The following is a 22,039-nucleotide window of genomic DNA, read 5'->3' as shown; positions in this document are numbered from 1 at the left end:
GGGCTCTCTGGACGAGACGCTGGAGCTGCGGGGGCTGAGATATCACCCCATCGACATCGAGACCAGCGTGTCACGAGCGCACCGCAGCATCGCAGAGAGGTGTGTGTGTGCGTGTGTGTGTGTGTGTGTTTGTGTGTGTCTGTGTGTGTGTGTGTGTGTGTGTGTGTGTGTGTGTGTGTGTGTGTCTGTCTCTGTGTGTGTGTGTGTGTGTGTGTGTGTGTGTGTGTGTGTGTTTGGTTCACAACATATTTACCCATAAAGAGAATAGATGCCATCTTATTTACAGATAATCTTCTATATGTTGTTTGTATTTATATATACCTAAATGTTAATTGTGTTTATTGGTTATCGGAATTGCTCTGATGTGAACTGTGTCCTAACCTGCGTGTGTGTGTGTGTGTGTGTGCGTGCGTGTGTGTGTGCATGCGTGCTCGTTCGTGTGTGTGTGCGTCTTTGCGTGCGTGCGTGCTCGTTCGTGTGTGTGTGTGCGCGCGTGTGTGTGTGTTGCACGTGCAGCGCGGTGTTCACCTGGACCAACCTGCTGGTGGTGGTGTCGGAGCTGTGCGGCTCGGAGCAGGACGCGCTGGACCTGGTTCCCGTGGTGACGAGCGTGGTGCTGGAGGAGCACCACCTGATCGTGGGCGTGGTGGTGGTGGTGGACCCCGGCGTCATCCCCATCAACTCGCGCGGCGAGAAGCAGCGCATGCACCTGCGGGACTCCTTCCTGGCCGACCAGCTCGACCCCATCTACGTGGCCTACAACATGTGAGCCCCCCGGCAACGCCGCGGTCTCCACCCGGCGACCGGCCGGATGGGATGGAGGACGGAGGACAGAGGACGAACACTCACGCGCATATACACCACCTACACACCAGGGGGCACTGTCAGCTGGACACACACACACAAACAGAGAGAAGGAGAGAGGGGGGGGTAGGGTTCGAGATCGGCACGCAGGACAACAAAAATGGCCCCCAGCAGAGGAAAGCGAACGCTCGTTCTCCTTGGAGGAGAAAAGACGGAAAGGATACCAGACAGAGTGCGAGAGAAGAGGGAATGTTCTGGAAGGCGGGTGGTTTATGGGTTAAGAGTGAAAGAGTGAGCCAAGTCTGTTTAGCGGTGTGGAATGGGAAGAAAACAAAAAAAATCCTGAGTGTGTTTGTTACTGTAAGTCATCTGTTTCTGGATCTAACATCAGATCGTACTCTACAGACTGTCCCAGTGCTATATATAACGCAGTGACCCTCGGAGGAGGGGTTGTGACAAATGCCATTTATTTTTCCAGAACAGGAGGAAGTGTTGAATACGAATGAGAAAGCTAGTCGATTGGGTGCAAGTGAAAGTGTCTGTTGAATATGTATTAATACTCATTTTTGCTCAAAGATCATGGGAGGTTACCAGTGCAGGGGCACGTTCCAGCTCCAGTACAGGGGCACGTTCCAGCTTTTGCCCTCTAGTCCAACTATGCATCTCTCCAAGTCCAGCGGGTCTCCAAACACACACACGGGCTGAGCCGCACAGGAGAAATACACACACACACACACACACCTGGGGTTTAGAGTCACTCAGTTACTCTGGGGACTTACGTCAGGTCTGGGGTGAATTTGCCAAATTACCACAATGCCAATTAGCTTTCATCACAAGTGTGTTTGCAGTCATGGGTTTTCTCTTGTTTTGTAAACTATACAGAGTTGTCCAAGTTACTGTATAGATAGACATTTTTCTGTGGGTTTGTCGGGGACCTGTACATTATTGTGTGGGTTTGTCGGGGACCTGTACATTATTGTGTGGGTTTGTCGGGGACCTGTACATTATTGTGTGGGTTTGTCGGGGACCTGTACATTATTGTGTGTTTTCTGCTGAGGCTGCTGTTCCAAATAACGTTGAAGAATAACCGATGTAGTGTTGGAAGAAAATATGATTATGATTAGTAGTATTTGAGGAGTATTTAGGAGTTTATTAACCAAAAGAGTCCAGATGTTTTTACCCCTTCCCATTCACACAGCCTCGTAGACCACACCATGATAGTGTGAAGGCCCTGTCCTGATGTTTCTCTTGGGATTGAGCATCAGCAATCACTGTTTACAAATGTCTCAGTCTGCGTGGACACAGCAGCAGTCTGACTGAAGTTAATTCAGGTACTCATTCCTCCACACCTGGCCCAGTCCACTCTCCTGCTGGTACTTCTAGGCTACAGGTGTTAGAGTTCACTAGTGGCGCCGGTCGAGGCTTTCCTTAAGGAGGCCCCAAGCTCCATCCATAGGGATGCACCGACTACACCTTCCCATACGGGCCGCAGGGAATAGCCTGAGACTCTGGGGCCGTCTATGCTATCAACGCTAACGCTAATGATTATGGGGTTTGATCAGTTCAAAAGCCATCCATCCACATTTGTACTTTTTATAGTATTTAACAGCATAATAGCTGGCGTAATAGCCGGTGACATTGGACGGTCCGGTCTTGATTTGGCACATATATGGTGTGCTCTTGTACAATCCTTCTCCATGTTGTTTCTATGGTAACATTTAGCATCCCAGCTCCATATTATCTGCACTTTTCTTTTGTCTGTGAGGTTTAAAATATTCAATAGTGATGCACTGTATTTATATGTATATGTTGTAACGAATGTAATTGATCTGTATATATAACAGATAGGAAGGCCCCTCATGCACACACACACACACACACACACACACGTGTGGGCACACACACACACACACACACAAAGAGAGCAAAATAGCATCGGTGCATCCCTGACACTCAATAGCAGTATCATAATCAAAAACAGTTTCTCCACATCACAGATTTCTGGTGTCCAACATATACCACCAGTCATGTGCCGTTTAAAGTTCACTTTCAAACACACCAACCGCAACGCAAACAACATCTCCAACATCATTTATATTAATCACTTATTTTGTCATATTTCTCCCAAGCTCATATACCTGTTTGAACTGTTATGCACAAAATATTGTTTGAAATATTAGTTTAAAGCAATACTTCTTTGTGCATGGTCATTGTGAAATATATTTATAGTCGTTTAGGACCAGACGTGTGTGAGTAATGAGGTGATTGAAAGAACTGATTGAAGAGCGGAGAACAAGACATGAATTAAACAGTAATGTCCAGGGTATTCCATCTGTCCTGCAGTCTTCCTTCTCCTTCATCGGGAACAACTGCGAGGCTTCACGGTGACGTCTGTCAGCATGTTAAAGAGACCAAACTGACATACAGTTGGGGCACACACTGGGATCATGCAGTTCATGATGTTGAGGTGGTGTGTGTGTGTGTGTGTGTGTCTGTGTGTGTGTGTGGAGGGTTGATGGGATGATTTAACAGGTTTTGGATAAACAATGGTGGTAGTTGCCTACAATGGACAAGAAAATAACAGTAGCCTACACCATGCAGACCCATTAGGTTGAATTCAGCTATCTACTTAGTTATCAAGTAATGATTAAGCTTAACTGCTCATGCCAACAGAATTGCCTGGGTCAAACACTAATATAACCCAGGATGGGTTAACTAACTCCCATCTGATGAACCAGTGCTAACATATATTGCTAATGTTGGGTCAAACACTAATATAACCCAGGATGGGTTAACTCTCATTTGATGAACCAGTGCTAACATATATTGCTAATGCTGGGTCAAACACTAATATAACCCAGGATGAACTCTCATCTGATGAGACAGTGCTAACATAGCCTACAGTATATTGGTAATGCCGGGCAAATTCCTCTACTTCTAAGTCGCAAAGCTATGACATCACAACAGTGTGATTGATCAAGCTGTAAAGATGGTCCTGGACCAACTTGAGTCATGGAGTTGGAGGAACATCAACACTTACATCTAAATATTCTCATTACAATATTTTAGAAATTGTGTGCCATTGTTTTTGACTGTGATCTGATATTTGGTCACTAGGTGGCAGTTGGGGGCAGCCGTGGCTTCCTGGTTAGGGCTTCGAACCTAGAAACGGAGGGTTGCCAGTTTGATCCCTGACCAGTCCACGGCTGAAGTGCCCTTGAGCAAGGCACCTAACACCTCACTGCTCCCCGAGCACCGCTGGTTGGGCAGGCAGTTCACTGCTCTGGGTTAGTGTGTGATTCACCTCACTGTGTGTTCACTATGTGCGTTCACAAATTCGGTTAAATTGGGTTAAATGCAGAGAACGTTTTTCCCTCACAGGATCAAAAAAGTATATATTCTATACTAGTTAGTCTGCTGAGACTACCCTAAGTTATTATGTTAACAGAATAGCCTACTTCACCATCCAACAAGAGAGGACATGCAGCTGGAGTTGTCAGTCATTGTAGCCTATAGAAACATCACTGTAGTTATAAGTATTGCGCATATAGAAAGGATATGCTATTTCTTGTTATCCAGAAAGCCTCAAATGCTGCTGGTGTGTTGCACAGTATTCCTGTGCATTGAATGTTTTCTTTCTCTCCTAATTTGCTTACTGTACATTTTTCTTATCTTACACTAAAGATGCATACTCAGCATATTGCCGTCTGTAACAATTTGTAGATGAAAACACACCTCACTTCTAGTAACATCATGTGTTAGGTCATGTGATATGAAAGACATGGTATGAATGACAAAACCAAATACACTCTCAAAAATACACTTTATTGCTCAACACGTCAAACAAACACTAAAACTCGGCAGCACACAAAATCTCAAAAAAATCCAATCCACACATTGCTCTACTGTACAAAGATGATGTTTACACAAGATTACAAAAATTCTCTTATCTGATTTAATACTTGATGCTGGCAAAACATTGTTAATACTGTACTTGGAACTCAACTCAACTCCTGAGGCAATGTTGCACCATAACCTTAATAATCGACCCCTCATTGTTGATTGGCTGCCATGGACCATGACCTAATAATGGACCCCTCGTTTTTGATTGGCTGCCATACTGCACTGCTCAGCCCAAGCCATTTTGTTTGCCACTTCACAAACACTGGATCTATTTAGTGCACACACTGACTGGACAGACATGTTAGCTGAAGTTTACAAAAATGTTTACTGTATAATACTCAAGGACTACCCTTTCAAATGTGCTTACAAAAAGTGACAGAGCAACCGGAATGAAAGGAACAAGGAGAGATGTTGCAGTACAGGAGCGTAATACAACTGAACAAGCTTTCTGATGAGATTTGTTAGCTGGTACGACTAGGCTAAATACACCTGTAGTCAGTTGAGTTACAAACACTGTGATTGTGCAGGGGTGTGTGTGTGTTTATTTAACAGCATAGCCCACAATGTGTGGCTTGATGATGAAGGTGATCGGTGCTTGGATATGCCGCAGGTTCACCTGGCTGAATCCCGCATTTTCGATGTGCTCCCATGTTGGACGAGTCACTTCACAGCCATCACCAAAGTAGTACCTGAGACATTAAAGCAACACAACGTAAGAATTGGTACCGGTACCAAAGTAGAACCTGAGACATTAAAGCAACACAACGTAAGAATTGATACCGGCAGACATTATTCAACCCCTGCATTCTTTTTCAACATACAGGGTTCCATGGCAGTATATCAGATTGCATTGCAAGTTGGAAAATTACACTACAGGGGTACCCAGTATATCAAAGGGCGTTATTCCTGCACAGTTACTGAAGTTGCATAACACATTACTAAGTGCTCCAGACACACAATGGCATGGCAGAGGCACCATTCTCCCTATTGTAAAGTAATGGTGCCTTCAAATTGAGGTTGAAGTCGTATTTTTAAGGTCAAAACATATCATTTGTTTTTTTAGTACATGGTGGCTGCTGTAGACCATAAGAGGCACTGCTGTACATACACAACAGCAGTACAGTGGACCATCTACAGTGTCCAGAGCAACAGCAGTACTGTGGACCATCTACAGTGTCCAGAGGAACAGCAGTACTGTGGACCATCTACAGTGTCCAGTGAAACAGCAGTACAGTGGACCATCTACGGTGTCCAGTGAAACAGCAATATAGTGGACCATCTACAGTACAGTGTCCAGTGAAACAGCAATATAGTGGACCATCTACAGTACAGTGTCCAGTGAAACAGCAGTACTGTGGACCATCTACAGTGTCCAGAGAAACTACAGTATAGTGGACCATCTACAGTGTCCAGAGAAACGGCAGTACTGTGGCCCTCTGGAGTCTAAATCCCCCCCCTGGGGATTTGAAAAACTGTTCCAAACACACATCTCAATCTCTGCCAATTTTTGTCTTAGAAACATATAAGTGACACCATTAGAAACCTTTAATCAACTAGTTTCCAAATACATCCTAGGATTTCAGTCCTCTCACCTGCATCTGGCCCATTCAAAAGGCCCATTCAACTTAATTTGCATTTGAAAGAGCCACTCACTAAATGACCCATTTAGTCTGACTTTTTTCCAATTTGTAGTAAAACTACTTAACACTTTTGAATGTTCTTTATGGAGCCAACTATGTTGTTTTCCAGGTTCAAACTTCAAAAGTTTCAGCTCGATATATTTATAGTGTTTTTTTACCTTTGACCTCTGACCTTTGAAAATATTTTTTTAAATAGTTGTGTTTATACAGAATTATAATAAAATCAATTTCATTACATCCACTTTAGTCTCACATAATTATTGTGGAGGACCTCTAGAATATAACCATATGTGCCACTTTTGCATAGATGTTTTTAGCTAGATGAAAAAAATCTCAAGGTATAGCTGACTGCCTCAAAGTGCCTGAAAAGGCCCCGGAAAAGGCCCCTCCAAGTGTTAAAACAATTTGAAGCTGTTCTTTTCAAGATGCCTGATACAGGCCCAGAGGGTCAAAACAAGCACACCAGAAAAACACCAAAAATGACTGCATATTTCCGATATGCATGTGTCCAGCCAGAGTCTAGTGATATACCACAGAGGCTGCAGAACGTGCTGGCCGAAGAAGATCCAGCTGGAGGGGTCAGCAGTCACATGCTCCATGAAGAAAAAGGCACCACCCTTAAACACACACACACACACACACACACACACACACAGAGAGAGAGAGTGTCAATTTTGTGCATGATGTGCTTCTGATATTACTTGTAGTCTTTGCAATGTGTACTTAAGCGCGAGACCATATTATCCACACACACCTTTTGCCATGCCGCCTGTCCTGAGCTAATGTGACATACAGTATGTGAGTAATCTTTGCTTATTCTGGCTTTGCGTACTGCTAAAGATAAGGACCATAAAATCACAGAAAACCGGCCTATTGGTGTCTCGCTCAACAAATGATGTTTTGTGTAGGTCAGGTCAAGGCAATGGCTTTATTATTTAATTACAGCATATAATAGTCAGGCAGCCATCGGGTCAGGCCTGGTTTTGTCAGTTAGAAATCCTCTCTCACTCTGAGAACAAAATCTCCACTTCACAAGCATCTACATACACCAAACTTTTCAGTCTTATACCTAACCATGTTTAGAAGGTTTTTATAGAGGGGGTTGTTTGTTAATAATTTATATTATTCTTAGCCTGATTAACATGACATTCTATTCCAAAAAACATGGCGAAAATAGATTGAAGGCTGGTATAGTATTTTCTGATTTATTGAATAAGTAAACAAGATATCCATAATTAGCTCTCTAAAACTTTTCATCTCTTATGTCAACAAAATGAAAAGAAAAAAAATTAAACTGGCTTTATCCAATGTTCAGATTTTATCTTAAGTTTATGCAAATCAGTGCATATTTAATTACGTCATACCCAATTTGCATATTCAAACATTAAATTTCAGTAGTATATGCGCCTTATATTCAACACATTGGACAAGAAAGGCTTAATATACGAAATTGCCCAAGGGATATCACCGGGAACCCTCTTAAATCTTAAAGAGGTACCCCTAGTCTACAAGATTCTGCAAAAAAAGAAAAACTTTAAAGAGACCCTATGCAACTTTTCCATAGTCATAAAATCGCTCAAAAATCTTTGTTTTGCTTGACTGACCAGTGTCATCGAAAACAGTAATACTTCCTCCCGCACCCAGTGTCCCTATCCGCTATTGCAACCTTGCAGTTTCTGCAGGAGACGATCGCTCCTTGTTTACATCTGAAGTCTGAGACACGTAAGGAACAAGAAGAACCACACTTGCAATTCATATATTTATATATAGCCTATATACACTGCTCAAAAAAAATTAAAGGAACGCTTTGAAAACACATCAGATACATCATGCTGGATATCTATGCTGATATGGACTGGTAAATGTGTTGCGAAATGAAAGAAGGGTGTTGGATGGACCAAAACATGTCTGAGAGATGCTCTATTGCATTCAAGTCAGGGAAGTGTGGGGGACAGTCATTGGTATCAATTCCTTTATCCTCCAGGAACAGCCTGTACAATCTCGCCACATGTGGCCATCGTTGTGCACCAGGAGAAACGCAAGGCACACTGCACCAGTACAGGGTCAGAACGTTTCATCCCGACACCTAAGAGCAGTGAGGGTGCCGTTGTCTTGCCCACAGAGGTCTGTGCATCCCTCCAGGGTATACCTCCCCAGACCATCACTAAGCCACCACCAAACCGGTCATGCTGAATGACGTTGCAGGCAGCATCATGTTCTCCACGACATCTCCAGACCCTTTCATGTCTGGCACATGTGCTCAGGGTGATCCTGCTCTCATCTGTGAAAAGCACAGGGCCAGGAAGACCTGCCAATTTTGCATTCTATGGCAAATGTCAATTGAGCTCCACGGTGCTGGGCAGTGAGCACAGGTCCCTCTAGAGGCCATCGGGCTCTCAGGCCACCTTCATGAAGTCTGTTGCTGACAGTGTGGCCAGAGGCATTCACATCAGTGACCTGCTGGAAGTCATTCTGTAGGGCTATAGTAGGGCTCCTACTGTCCCTCCTTGCACAAAGGAGCAGATACTGGTCCTCCTACTGGGTTAAGGACCTTCTGCCACCCTACCCTGCTTTCCTAGAGCAACTGCCTGTCTCCTGGAATCTCTTCCATGCTCTTGAGACTATGCTGGGAGACACAGCAATCTTTCTGGCCATGGAACACATTGGTGTGCCATTCTGGAGGAGTTGGACTACCTGTGCAACCTCTGTAGGCTCCAGATACTGGCTTATGCTACCAGTAGTAACACTGACCCTATCCAAATGCAAAACTAGTGAAACATCAGTCAAGAAGGATGAAGATGAAAAAATTACCAGTTGCCACCACCTGTAAAATCATTCCTGTTTTAGGGGTCGTCTCACAGCGGCCTGCTGGAGGTCATTCTGTAAGGCTCTAGCAAAGCTCCTACTGTGCCTCCTTGCACAAAGGAGCAGATACTGGTCCTGCTACTGGGTTAAGGATCTTCTACCACTCTGCCCTGCTCTCCTAGAGCAACTGCCTGTCTCCTGGAATCCCTTCCATGCTCTTGAGACTGCAGTGGGAGACACAGCAATCATTTTGTCAATGGAAGGTATTGGTGTGCCATTCTGGAGGAGTTGGACTACCCTGCGCAACCTCTGTAGGCTCCAGATACTGGCTTATGCTACCATCCAGCCCTATCCAAATGCAAAACTAGTGAAAAATCAGTCAAGAAGGATGAAGATGGAAAAATTACCAGTTGCCACCACCTGTAAAACCATTCCTGTTTTGAGAGTCGTCTCACAGTTGGCCCTCTAGTACACCTGTAGTAAATTTCGTTGACATCAAAGCAGGTCAACCTGATTCACAACCACCTCTGTTACATACTGTAACTGGCCAGATCAATATCCCACCAGTGTGCCTGACTTGATGCTATACTCCTATGAACCAGTGTTACCTTTATTTTTTTGAGCAGTGTACTTTCAGCCTAGACCAAGAGCATAGGAGGGAATGTTGAAAGTACTTTCTGAAATGGCACATATACAAAACTTAACAAAATGTACACAAATTAACCCTTGTGATACATTTGATGAAATAGAGAGAGAATGGACACTTCCTATGGCCCATGGCCTTTTAGCCTCATTGGTTTGGTAAGTCCAATGATGAATGCAAAGACTCTTCTAGTAAGGACTAACCTACTCCCCTCTCACAGTCTGGAAAGAGTCAGAACAGCTTGGTACAACAGTGTTGCACTCCCAATTGTACGTATAAGGCGTTTGTGTAGGTCTAGGAGAAGTAATAGTGGCTTATGACGGTTCTTAGTAGACACAATTAAAGGGAGAAGTTTTTGTAACTACCTGACAGTATTCATGGCTTTCATCAGGTCCCTTCCCACAGGTGTAGTAATCAAGCAACATGCAGCCTGCATTGATAATCAAGGTGCTTGATTTTCCACACCTGTGGAAAGGGACCTGATGAAACTCATAAGTTGTTGTTAATACAGTAGTTGTTCGCCACCAGAGGGCGTGATCTTTCTTGACCATATGGATAAACTAATTTAGTCGGATTAAGCGTTCATGGATTCAGTGTCGTCTTTTGAACTATGTGCGGCAGGCAGGCCTAGCACCCTACTTTTCTAAAAAAAAATCTACCTGGAGACACCCTATAGTTATTTAATGTGTGTATTTACGCATTAGTGCAGCGCATGTATGTAGGTCTGAGAGACCCTCACAATCATACTTACAGGTCGAAGTACACGCTTGGCCTCTTTAAGCACGCGCCCAGTGTCGCGGACAGAGCAGAGCACGAGAGTGACCACCGCCACATCAACAGAATCGTCAGGTACTGCGTGCAAGTCCTCCCCGGTCGCGACTACAAACTTGTCGTACACTAGGTGGTCGTTTTTCTCCATGCTCTTCTGTAGATAATTCTCAAAATGAGGGTTCGGGTCTGTGCAGATCACCTTGCAGCCCGTTGGATAATGCTCAAAGTTGGCCCCACTGCCACAGCCAATCTCCAGAATCCTCAGAGTGCCATTCGATGGTCGAAATTTGTCCAAAGCCCGAAAGAGTTCCCGTTTGTGTTCATTCATTTTACTGTTGTAATTGACAGTGAAACTGTAAAATAAAAACGGAAATACGCGCTTGTACAATGAATACAGACCCACCAGCTCCGCGAGCTGCAGCGGCAGAGTTAAGATCTGAAACACAAGCGTGCACAGGTGCATGAGCAACATCTTGGCTACCTGATTGATCTCTTGCCTACAGAATAAATCGGCTAAAACCGACACTTTGCGAGAAAGACTTTATTTCTTCAGCAGGAGGGTGTGTCGTGAACTGCAACCAATCCTGTCAGTTTATACCAGGGGCGTCATGCAAGCCAAAATTCTTAGGGACGTTGCAATAATTTATTGCATAATTATTAGATCAATTATTAGATAAATATTATTAGGGTGCTATATTGCTATAAAGATCCCAAAATCCCTGAATAGTCCAAACAGCTACCTTAGAATGAGACATGTCACCTGGCTTGTCTACATTAGCCTATACCAGTTCACTTTGAAGGAAGTTTAAATAGGCTATTTGGTACTAGTCATTTCTCTGTGGCTATTCCGTACGTTTATCTGCCTTGCTGTTCTATTTTGAATCTCCCCCGGTGGGAAAGACTATCAAATTGCTTTTAAAATTCAAGAATATTAGCCTTGCCAGGCGTTTTATAGAGCTATCTGGCTACAAAGCCTATACACAACTGAAACAAAAGCGAGTCACAAACTCTGTAGAACCTAAATCCACATTACGGTTTTATTTACAGTAGGATAAATAGAAACTGACTGTAGCCTATTGCTCAGAATGCTCACAAATATAGCCTACTGTACGAGAATTTGAGCTGCGATCGACTTGCCTTTGGCTTTGACTTCACCTGCCAACACTACGTCAACGCATCCCTGAACTTGAAACTCTTCCTCTCCAATCGCGACATATCACAACGAGTTCTAGCCACGTTCAGAGTGGTAGATAAAAGAGTTCGGCAACATCCCACTGTCCATTCACTCCCTGAGAAGCCCGTCTTCCCTGGAAATGCGATTTTGGAGCGTTTGGTGAACTTTGTGATCATCACCGACACCAAGATAGGTCCACAAATAATTCCGCTACTTTTTAATATCATCCGAATGTATGTTGATTTATTGCACTTGACCACCATTGACTGTAGGCCTAGCTGTCCAAACTGTAGGCTTACTGTGCAGTTCGACTGCTGAAACTGTAGCCTAACGTAACGTTAACTGTAACAGTTCAACACAAGCGCAACAATGCGCGCTCAACGTGCGTGTGAGTTACAGTATAGCCTACGGGAACAGTATCTGCTACAGAACACCAAATTTATTATACATCCAGAAGAATACATTTGAGTCGTTGTTGATTCTGGAATGGACTATGGAGCATAATCGGAAAGTTATGATTAAAACAAATATAAGGGACGAAAAATCAGAGGGGGCACGTGCCCCCTTCACTTCAATGGGCATGACGCCACTGGTTGATACTATCTTATATCGAAAGTATTTGGTGCAAAAGTCACGAGCACATTTAACTGTAGATTACGCATGCGCACACTAAAGTCACAAATGTGTAACCAACCGTACATTTGAAGTTGTACATATTTTTTTATATACCTTGTTAACACAAATTAGGGGCTACGGGTTCACACGTCCTTATTACACGTAGGCTACACGAATCCTATCCTGTGCATCACAAATTCCTGGCCTCATGCCCTCAAGACTTTTGCCCCGAATACACTGCAACTTTTGGGGTCAAAACACATTCGCACCAAGAATTATTTTGCAAAAGTCTATGGGCATGCAGAGGAAGTGATCCCCATTTTGCGCCCATAGACATGAAGTACGACGAAGTATCTTGCTAAGGATCTTTGTTCGCACATCCGTGTTTCATATTCTGAGAACATACACAACATTCGTGCATTTGTAAACCCAAATGTGAACTAACTGACATACACTTGGGACACACACTGTGATCATGCAGTTCATGATGTTGAGGTGGTGGTGGTGGTGGTGGTGTGTGTGTGTGTGTGTGTGTGTGTGTGTGTGTGTGTGTGTGGTAGGTTGATTTAACAGGTTTTAGATAAACAATGGTTTGACCATGAAGGTCACAGTGGTTGCCTACAATGGACAATAAAATAACTGTACACCATGCAGGCCCAGTAGGTTGAATTCAGCTATCTACCTACGTAGTTATATCAAGTAATGATTAAGCTTAACAGCTCATGCCAACACAATTGCCTGGGTCAAACCATAATACAACCCAGGATGGGTTAACTCCCATCTGATGAACATATTGCTAATGCTGGGTCAAACACTAATATAACCCATGATGAACTCTCATCTGATGAACCAGTAACATAGCCTACAGTATTTGGTAATGCCGGGCAAATTCTTCTACTTCTAAGTCGCAAAGCTACAGTATGACATGATCGGTCACGCTGTAAAGATGGTCCTGGACCAACTTGAGTCATGGAGTTGGAGGAACAACATCAACACTTGCATCTAAATATTCTCATTACAACATTTGGTCACTAGGTGGCAGTTCACCATCCAACAAGAGAGGACATGCAGCTGGAGTTGTCAGTCATTGTAGCCTATAGAAACATCACTCTAGTTATAAGTATTGCGCGTATAGAAAGGATATGCTATACCTTGTTATCCAGAAAGCCTCAATATGAAAATGCTGTATTCCTGTGCATTGAATGTTTTCTTTCTCTACTAAAGGTCTACTTTATTTGCTTACATTTTGCTTATCTTAAACCACTAAAGATGCATACTCAGCATATTGCTGTCTGTAACAATTTGTAGATGAAAACAAATGATGTTACTAGAAGTGAGGTGTGTTAGGTCATGATAAGAAAGACATGGTATGACATAACCACCATATGAATGACAAAACCAAATACACTCTCAAAAATACACTTTATTGCTCAACACGTCAAACAAACACTAAAACTAGGCAGCAAACAAAATCTCATTTAAAAAAAATCCAATCCACACATTGCTCTACTGTACAAAGATGATGTTTACACAAGATTACAAAGATTATCTTATCTGATTTAGTACTTGATGCTGGCAAAACATTGTTAGTACTTGAACTCAACTCAACTCCAGTGTTGGACCATAACCTTAATAATGGACCCCTCATTGCTGACTGGCTGCCATGTTGGACCATGACCAGACCTCTGAAGTTCGCCTACAAATAGGATCCAAAGCGGCCATCTTTGCCCATAAAAAATATCACAATATCTTCGGCTTAAAGTGTGAAAAGTCTTCCTTTCCCATCAGTCTTTTGAATGAGTTTGAACTTGACCAACTTGTTTAAAAAACACCGTTTGTATGGAATTAAAAGTCTGTCAGTAGATGGTGCTAGTTGTCGTGTATAGACCTCTGAAGTTCGCCTACAACTAGGATACAAAGCTGCCATTTTCACCTACCAAAGATCACAGTATGCACTTGAAGGCAGAGGACAAAACTTTGTAGTGCGAAACGTCTGCATTTCCAATGTCTTCCTCCCCGTGAGAGTTTAACAGGTGCGTTATTTTCCCATAAAAAAAAAAAAATCTCAAGATACCGGATCTCCTTATTTGGGCAAAGATGGTGGCATTTTTGTAGGCGAACTTCAGAGGTCTATAATGGACCCCTCATTGTTGATTGGCTGCCATATTGCACTGTTTGCCTCTTCTGCACAAATACTGGATCTATTTAGTGCACACACTGACTGGACGGACATGTTAGTTGAAGTTTACAAAAATGTTAACTGTATCATTATCAAGGACTACCCTTTCAAATGTGGTTATAAAAAAGTGACAGAGAGATGTTGCAGTACAGGAGCGTAATACAACTGAACAAGCTTTCTGATGAGATTTGCTAGCAGGTACGACTAAGCTAAATACACCTGTAGTCAAGTTGAGTTACAAACACTGTGATTGTGCAGGTGTGTGTGTGTGTGTGTGTGTGTGATTTTATTTAACAGCATAGCCCACAATGTGTGGCTTGATGACGAAGGTGATCGGTGCTTGGATGTGCCGCAGGTTCACCTGGCTGAATCCCGCATTTTCGATGTGCTCCCATGTTGGACGAGTCGTTTCACAGCCATCACCAAAGTAGTACCTGAGACATTAAAGCAAAGCAACGTAAGAATTGGTACCGGTACCAAAGTAGAACCCGAGACATTAAAGCAAAGCAACGTAAGAATTGGTACCCGTAGGCAAGTAGTACCTGACACATTAAAGCAACACAACGTAAGAATTGGTATACCGGTACCAAAGTAGAATCTGAGACATTAAAGCAACACAACGTAAGAATTGATACACACACAGCCCTTTAGTGTCCATCTCCCTATTAGAGGTCTGTGTGCCATTGCAACCATTTTGAAGCTGTTCTTTTCCAGATGCCTGATACAGGCCCAGAGGGTCAAAACAAGCACACCAGTAGAACACCAAAAAAAAAAAATGACTGCATATTTCCGATATCTTTCCCATTTTACATGGGTCGTTCATTTACTGTAGCTTTTTCACAGCCTTTTGTCTTTTGGCCACGCATCTGGGAAATCCGGCCCAGGTCATTACTGTATGTCTATTTCTTCTCTGTTGTTCCAGACTCGCTTTAAAAAAAGGGATTTCTACCTCTAGGAGACTTCATGACAAATAAATAGAATAAAAAATCCCAAGATGTATCCAATATCGAAGTCATGTTCAGTGTGTGATGACGTACTAGTCTGGCCATCACCGTACTAAGCTCAATCTTTCAAGATTGAACATTAGTCTGGGGAGTCTGTGCTCCTATTTCTACTGCACAAGAGGGCGTGATCAGTACGCCGTACTCTTGGATAGTCCCTCAACCAATCAGGCCAGCGATCCGGGTGCGCCTTTTGGATAAGCTAGTTTGTGATTAGACCCGACAAACACAGACAGGAAGCAAGAGAGACAGACGTGCAGGTTTCCAGACTGAGCTGCAGGGCGAAATCCAAATGGCGGGCAGATCAGGCTGAGTTCACCCAGTCTAGTGACATACGTACCACAGAGGCTGCAGAACGTGCTGGCCGAAGTAGGTCCAGCTGGAGCGGTCGGCGGCCACATGCTCCATGAAGAAAAAGGCACCACCCTTAAAACACACACACACACACGCAAACACACAGATTGTAAATTTTGTGCATGATGTGCTTCTGATATTACTTGTAGTCTTTGCAATGTGTACTTAAGCACGAAACCATATCTACAAACACCTTTTGCCATGCCACCCGTCCTGAGGTAATGTGACATACAGTATGTGAGTAATCTTTGTTTATTCTGGCTTCGCCTACTGCTAAAGATAAGGACCATAAAATCAGGGAAAACCAGCCTATTGGTGTCTCGCTCAACAAATGATGTTTGTCTGGTCAAAGCAGTGGCTTTATTATAATATAAGGTCTGACACACGCTTATCAAAAGGTCAAAGTTCACATTATTTGATTGATATGACAATGCAACTTCCCTCAAGAGACCTCTGAAGGCCACCTACAAAAAGCTACCATCTTTGCCCAAATAAGGAGATCCGGTATCTTGACAGTTTTTCTATGTGAAAATAACATGGGGATTTTAAATTATCGCACCTGTTAAACGCTCACGGGGACAAAGAAATTGGAGATGCAGACGTTTTGCACTACAGTTTTGTTCGAGTGGATATTGTGATCTTCAGTGGGTGAAGACGGCACACTGATCTTACCCCAGAGCTTACTTACAATGCAGCTTGCCATAAGTAATTACAGTAGCTTCAATCAACACCCAGATCTCCTTATATGGACAAAGATGGCAGCTTTCCTTTTTGTAGGTCTACACATCAGCAATTCATTGGTTTCATCAGGTTCCTTTCCACAGGTGTATTAATCAAGCACCGTGCAGTCTGCTTTTAGAATCTACAGTAGCTTGATTTTGTACACACGTGGAAAGGGACCTGATGAAACTCATGAATTGTAATGATCTGACGTGTTCTAGTATTAATACTGCCACAGTTTTAATGCCAAATGGTAGATAACCAACACTCTAGATGTCATTCATACACATACATTTATAAATTAATTCCTGATTTAGGTGACATTAATTTGTATTCAGAGACATCCTGGGTCCAGAAATGAAAAGTCCTGCCATATATTCTTTCTATGTGTGCACGTAACACAGATGATATCACTAATTATCTGGTCTACCTGGCTGCTGATTAGGTTGAGCTGGTTTACCAAATGGTTGGATCAAATATTTTGCAGGACTTTTTCTTTCTGAACCTGTGACATCCGCCTGTTTGTATTCATAATCATATACTCGAATACAAAACTATGGCATTTGGCTTTCTGACAAACTGGTTCTTTGACTAATAGCTTCGCCAACTGTCAAAGAACAAATAACTACGTTCAGCCTAGACAAAGAGCTTAGGAGGGAACTTTTGAAAGTACTTTCTGAAGTGGCACATACTGTACACAAATTAACCCTTGTGATACATTTGATGAAATAGAGAGAGAATGGACACTTCCTATGGCCCATTACCTTTTAGCCTCATTGGTTTGGTAAGCCCAATGATCAATGCAAAGACTCTTCTTGTAAGGACTAACCTTTAAAAGGGTGGGTTTTGAACATTCTAACACAAGATTCCATTCCGCAACAATTCAACATTCTAAAATTCTATGTAGAATTCAATGAACCCAGACATTCTTTAGAATGTTAATTTTCCAACACTCCAAACACACCGGTGTGACGGTACACTCTTAAGGGCTAACCTACTCCCCTCTCGCAGTCTGGACAGAGTCAGAACAGCTTGGTACAACAGTGTTGCATTCCCCACTGTATGTATCTACACTGGAGTCAATGAGGGAGAAGTAATAGTGGCTTATCACAGTTCATAATAGACGCAATTAAAGGGAGATGTTTTTGTAACTACCTGACAGTATTCATGGCTTTCATCAGGTCCCTTTCCACAGGTGTAGTAATCAAGCAACATGCAGTCTGTATTGATAATCAAGGTGCTTGATTTTCTACACCTGTGGAAAGGGACCTGATGAAACCCATAAGTTGTTGTTGTTAAAACAGTAGTTGTTCGCCACCAGAGGGCGTGATCTTTCTTGACCGTATGGATAAACTAATTTAGTCGGATTAAGCGTTCATGGATTCAGTGCCGTCTGTTGAACTACCATGTGTGCGGCAGACAGGCCTGTAGTAGCCTATTTTTTAAAACAATCTACCTGGAGACACCCTACAGCTATTTAATGTGTGTATTTACGCATTAGTGCAGCGCATGTATGTAGGTCTGAGAGACTCGCACAATAATACTTACAGGTCGAAGTACACGCTTGGCCTCTTTAAGCACGCGCCCAGTGTCGCGGACAGAGCAGAGCACGAGAGTGACCACCGCCACATCAACAGAATCGTCAGGTACTGCGTGCAAGTCCTCCCCGGTCGCGACTACAAACTTGTCGTACACTAGGTGGTCGTTTTTCACCATGTTCTTCTGTAGGTAATTCTCAAAATGAGGGTTCGGGTCTGTGCATATCACCTTGCAGCCAGTTGGATAATGCTCAAAGTTGGCTCCAGTGCCACAGCCAATCTCCAGAATCCTCAGAGTGCCATTCGATGGTCGAAATTTGTCCAAAGCCCGAAAGAGTTCCCGTTTGTGTTCATTCATTATCCTGTTGTAATTGAAAGTGATTTTGTAAACTAAAAACGGAAATACGCGCTTGTACAATGAATAGAGACCCACCAGCTCCGCGATCTGCAGCGGCAGAGTTAAGATCTGAAACACAAGCGTGCACAGGTGCATGAGCAACATCTTGGCTACCTGATTGATCTCTTGCCTACAGAATAAATCGGCTGAAACTGGCACCTTGCGAGAAAGACTTTATTTCTTCAGCAGGAGGGCGTGTCGTGAACTGCAACCAATCCTGTCAGTTGATACTATCTTATTGCGTTAGTGATATTATCCACTAGATGGCGCATGAATATCTGTTATGTAACTTGGAAAAAGTCCTAGTCATCGTCTGTTATAGGCCTCTGGCTGCTGTACAACGGTTGATACAACCCTGATGAATGCCTCTCCTGATTGGAGATGGTTATGGTATTTAGCAGACGTTTTTGTCCAAAGCGACACATACAACTAACAATAAAACAATAGTTAAAATGAACAGTAAACAATTAAAAAGTGGTTGATTTTACATTAAGGAAAATAGCAATAATTAAAAAAACAATGTTAATTCAATCAATAGCTAAATGTGGGCGCAGTGGGTGATATGCATTGCATTGGCATAATTGGACGACGCTGTTGGCGTGGAGATACAGTAGGCCTAGGCCTTACACAGACATGGGCAGTATTTCAACTATATGTATTTTAAATACGTATTTAATTATGCCTACTTTAGTGTATTTTGTAATTTGTATTTTGCAGGATTGGAAAAAATCAAATGTACTTTGTAACAAAATACTGGGGTTGTATTTAGAGTATTTAAAATACTTATTAAAAAAATCTCATAATTTCCCCCCTCAAATTAGCCAAAAATTCATCACACAGTTAAATATAGCCTCTTACCTAGTATAACCATGACAATATGCTATGCTTATCATAGTCTGGGAGCCAAAGGTCAGAATCTTTAGGACATGAACCCCATGACATGAGGATTTATGTAAGGTATCAACCAAGGTGTCCTGATCTGCAGAAATAATGGAGGAGACTGAGGCAAAAACCTCCCCAATGTGAAACAGTCTCGAGTTTTCACCTCCCAGTTAATTAATTCTGTATATTGAGACACCTTACAGGATGTTTTTTTATTTATTTGTCCCCCGTGTTGCCAGTCATGTATGAAGGCAAAAGGCATGCATTTATAGCACAAAAAGGGAAATGCATTTCAATTTAAAAAGGCTAACCTGTTCAATCTGTTGTACTACTTTCATTGAATACGGAAAATGATGGTGGGTAGTTTGCTTTGTCAGAGTTGATTCCACTGTTGCAAAGCCTGCTTGTTGTCAGTTCAATCATCGTTTATATTGATATAGGATGCTGATTACATTTTTTTACTAGATCTACTTCATGGGTAGCCTGGCTCCGCCTTCCTACGTACTTCCGTTCAGTTTTCATTTCACTCCACTGGGTCTGCGGTATATTCACAGGTTTTCTCAAGACAAAAATGTGCAGGTCCAATCAGGGACAGAGGGAGTAGGTGAGAATGATGACGTTGAGGTCGCTAGTTTGAGCATGTCACCTCACGATCAAACGTTTATCGATTGGTTATGGCAGATCTGAGAGGCTCTGGGCAGAGTATTCGCATTCAAGGAAATTCATGCTTAGCAATGGAAAGTGTCCAGACTCTCTGTACATTATGAATCTACGAGAGTATGGTAGGACCAGGCTACTTCAGTCCAAAGTAAAGAATTTAGGCCTCTGTCCGCCAATAAAAAACTAGTATTTCTTGTAGTTTATTTTAAAAGTTGGTATACCATGATTATTGTGGGGGTATTTTTGTATTTTCGAATGACTAATTACTTGTATTTTAATTAAATACATTTTTCACATCCGTATTTTGTATTTTATTTTGTTACATTTTCTACGCCAGTATTTGTATTTTATAACAAAATAGTTTTTGATGTATTTGTGCCCACCTCCTACATGCTCTTTTGGCAGCCCGCAGACGACTATAATGGCCTCCTTACACCGAACAATTTTGGCAAGATTTGGGAAAGATTCCTCAAAGATTAGAGTACTTTAACTAATACCCCCAATCAAGCTTTACCTAAAAGACTACAGTCTTTCAAGAATCTTTTCAGAATCTTGTCCAAGTTGTTTAGTGTAAGGAGGCCATAAGGCAAGCAGCGCTGCCAGGAGTGCGTTAGCCCTATGAGTTAGCTGTCTGGAGTGCGTTAGCCCTATGAGTTAGCCAAGACAGCACTCATATGGCAGCACTACCTTCAAGTTGACGACGAGGGCCCAAAACACCATCAAGCCCGTTCCCCCTCTTTCTGTTAAAGTTGATAGTGTTCAAATGTTTCAATTCTAAAGCAAATCCAAGGCTGTAATGAAGAAAACCATTATCACATGAAGTGTGTGTCCATAGTGTGAAGACGCTGAATGCAATCTTTCCTGTTTTAGGACACTGTCTTAATAGACTTCTGAAGTTCGCCTACAAAGCACAATAAGGAGACTGCCTACAGGGAGGACGTAGATAGGCTGGCACCATGGTGCCTGACTAACTGCCTCCAATTTGACATCAGCAGAACAAAGAAGCTGATGGTGGATTAGGAGGGGTCAGCACTCCTATGCTACGCCCTCAGCAATATCTACAGGCCCCCAGTGGAACAAGTGAACTGTTTTAAATGTTTTTGTCACCATTTCTGAGGACCTTACTTGGTCCGCTCACACTCAGACTACGGCCAAGAAGGCTACTCAGCGCCTGTACCATCTAAGGCAGCTGAGGAAGTTTGGAGCCTCCTCAGCTATTTTAAGATCTTTTTACTCTGCCACTATGGAGACGAGAGTAGCCTACAGTATCCTGATACAGATTATGGCAGCGTGGTATGGCAACAGCTGTGAGAAGGACAGGAAGGCCCTCCACAGGGTGATCCGTGCTGCTGTGTGGTGCTCTCTGGTTCAGCTCTCACATCTCTGGACGAACTCCATCACAAGAGATGTTGGAGTAGGGCTAGGTCAAGATTTTAAAACACAACTCCCACCCCGGCAACATCCTATTGCAGCTGCTGAGATCGGGCAAACGATTCAGGAGCATCATGTGTAACACAGAAAGACTCAGGAAGACTCAGGAAGAGTTTCTATCCACAAGCTGTTAGGCTCCTGAATCAAGACATGACGTGTACCTCCCACAAGAACTACACAATGAACCTTGCACTTTAAAGCCCTGAATCTACTTTTAGTGAGCGCTTTTAGTAAAAGGTTTTATTATGTTTATGGATAGGGGTAGTCTATATATTTTGTCTTTAGCTGTGTATTCATGTTTTAAACTTTTGGAGTGGAGTCAGGATTTCTATAGCCCACACAAATAATGTTCTCAATCCTCTTAGTGCTTGCAGTGGCATATTTTGCTATACCATGATCTGTGTGTGTGTGTGTGTGTGTGTGTGTGTGTGTGTGTGTGTGTGTGTGTGTGTGTGTGTGTGTGTGTGTGTGTGTGTGTGTGTGTGTGTGTGTGTTAATTAACAGAAAGTGGGTTAGATGTGA

General features: G+C 42.8%; 3 protein-coding genes across 3 annotated transcripts in view; 1 reads left to right on the top strand and 2 right to left on the bottom strand.

The window, feature by feature from the left end:
- dip2bb (disco-interacting protein 2 homolog Bb) overlaps positions 1-1,731 on the top strand; it is a 40,537-nt gene extending 38,806 nt beyond the window's left edge. Inside the window, exons 37-38 of the mRNA XM_062544904.1 lie at positions 1-99; positions 517-1,731. The exon at positions 1-99 is cut by the window's left edge and continues 25 nt beyond it. Of these exons, the coding sequence (XP_062400888.1) occupies positions 1-99; positions 517-769 (352 nt within the window). The 3' untranslated portion in view covers positions 770-1,731. The remainder of the gene's footprint in view (positions 100-516) is intronic.
- A 2,880-nt stretch (positions 1,732-4,611) lies between these two features.
- On the bottom strand, positions 4,612-11,089 carry LOC134092443 (N6-adenosine-methyltransferase TMT1A-like). Its single transcript, XM_062545309.1, has 3 exons — positions 10,547-11,089; positions 6,879-6,964; positions 4,612-5,396 (listed from the first exon to the last, which is right to left on the bottom strand). The coding sequence occupies exons 1-3, from the start codon at positions 11,036-11,038 to the stop codon at positions 5,249-5,251; spliced, it is 726 nt and encodes a 241-aa protein (XP_062401293.1). The 5' UTR covers positions 11,039-11,089; the 3' UTR covers positions 4,612-5,248.
- A 2,671-nt stretch (positions 11,090-13,760) lies between these two features.
- Positions 13,761-18,706, bottom strand: LOC134092442 (N6-adenosine-methyltransferase TMT1A-like). The gene is made up of 3 exons (XM_062545308.1): positions 18,158-18,706; positions 15,876-15,961; positions 13,761-14,968 (listed from the first exon to the last, which is right to left on the bottom strand). Exons 1-3 carry the CDS (start codon positions 18,647-18,649, stop codon positions 14,821-14,823), a joined length of 726 nt encoding a protein of 241 aa, XP_062401292.1. The 5' UTR covers positions 18,650-18,706; the 3' UTR covers positions 13,761-14,820.
- Positions 18,707-22,039: the final 3,333 nt, after the last annotated feature.

Source organism: Sardina pilchardus, chromosome 9, assembly GCF_963854185.1.
Source record: "Sardina pilchardus chromosome 9, fSarPil1.1, whole genome shotgun sequence".
Lineage (NCBI taxonomy): Eukaryota > Metazoa > Chordata > Actinopteri > Clupeiformes > Clupeidae > Sardina > Sardina pilchardus.
Note: the sequence above shows the minus strand (reverse complement) of the source record. Positions and strands in the feature narration are given on the sequence as shown.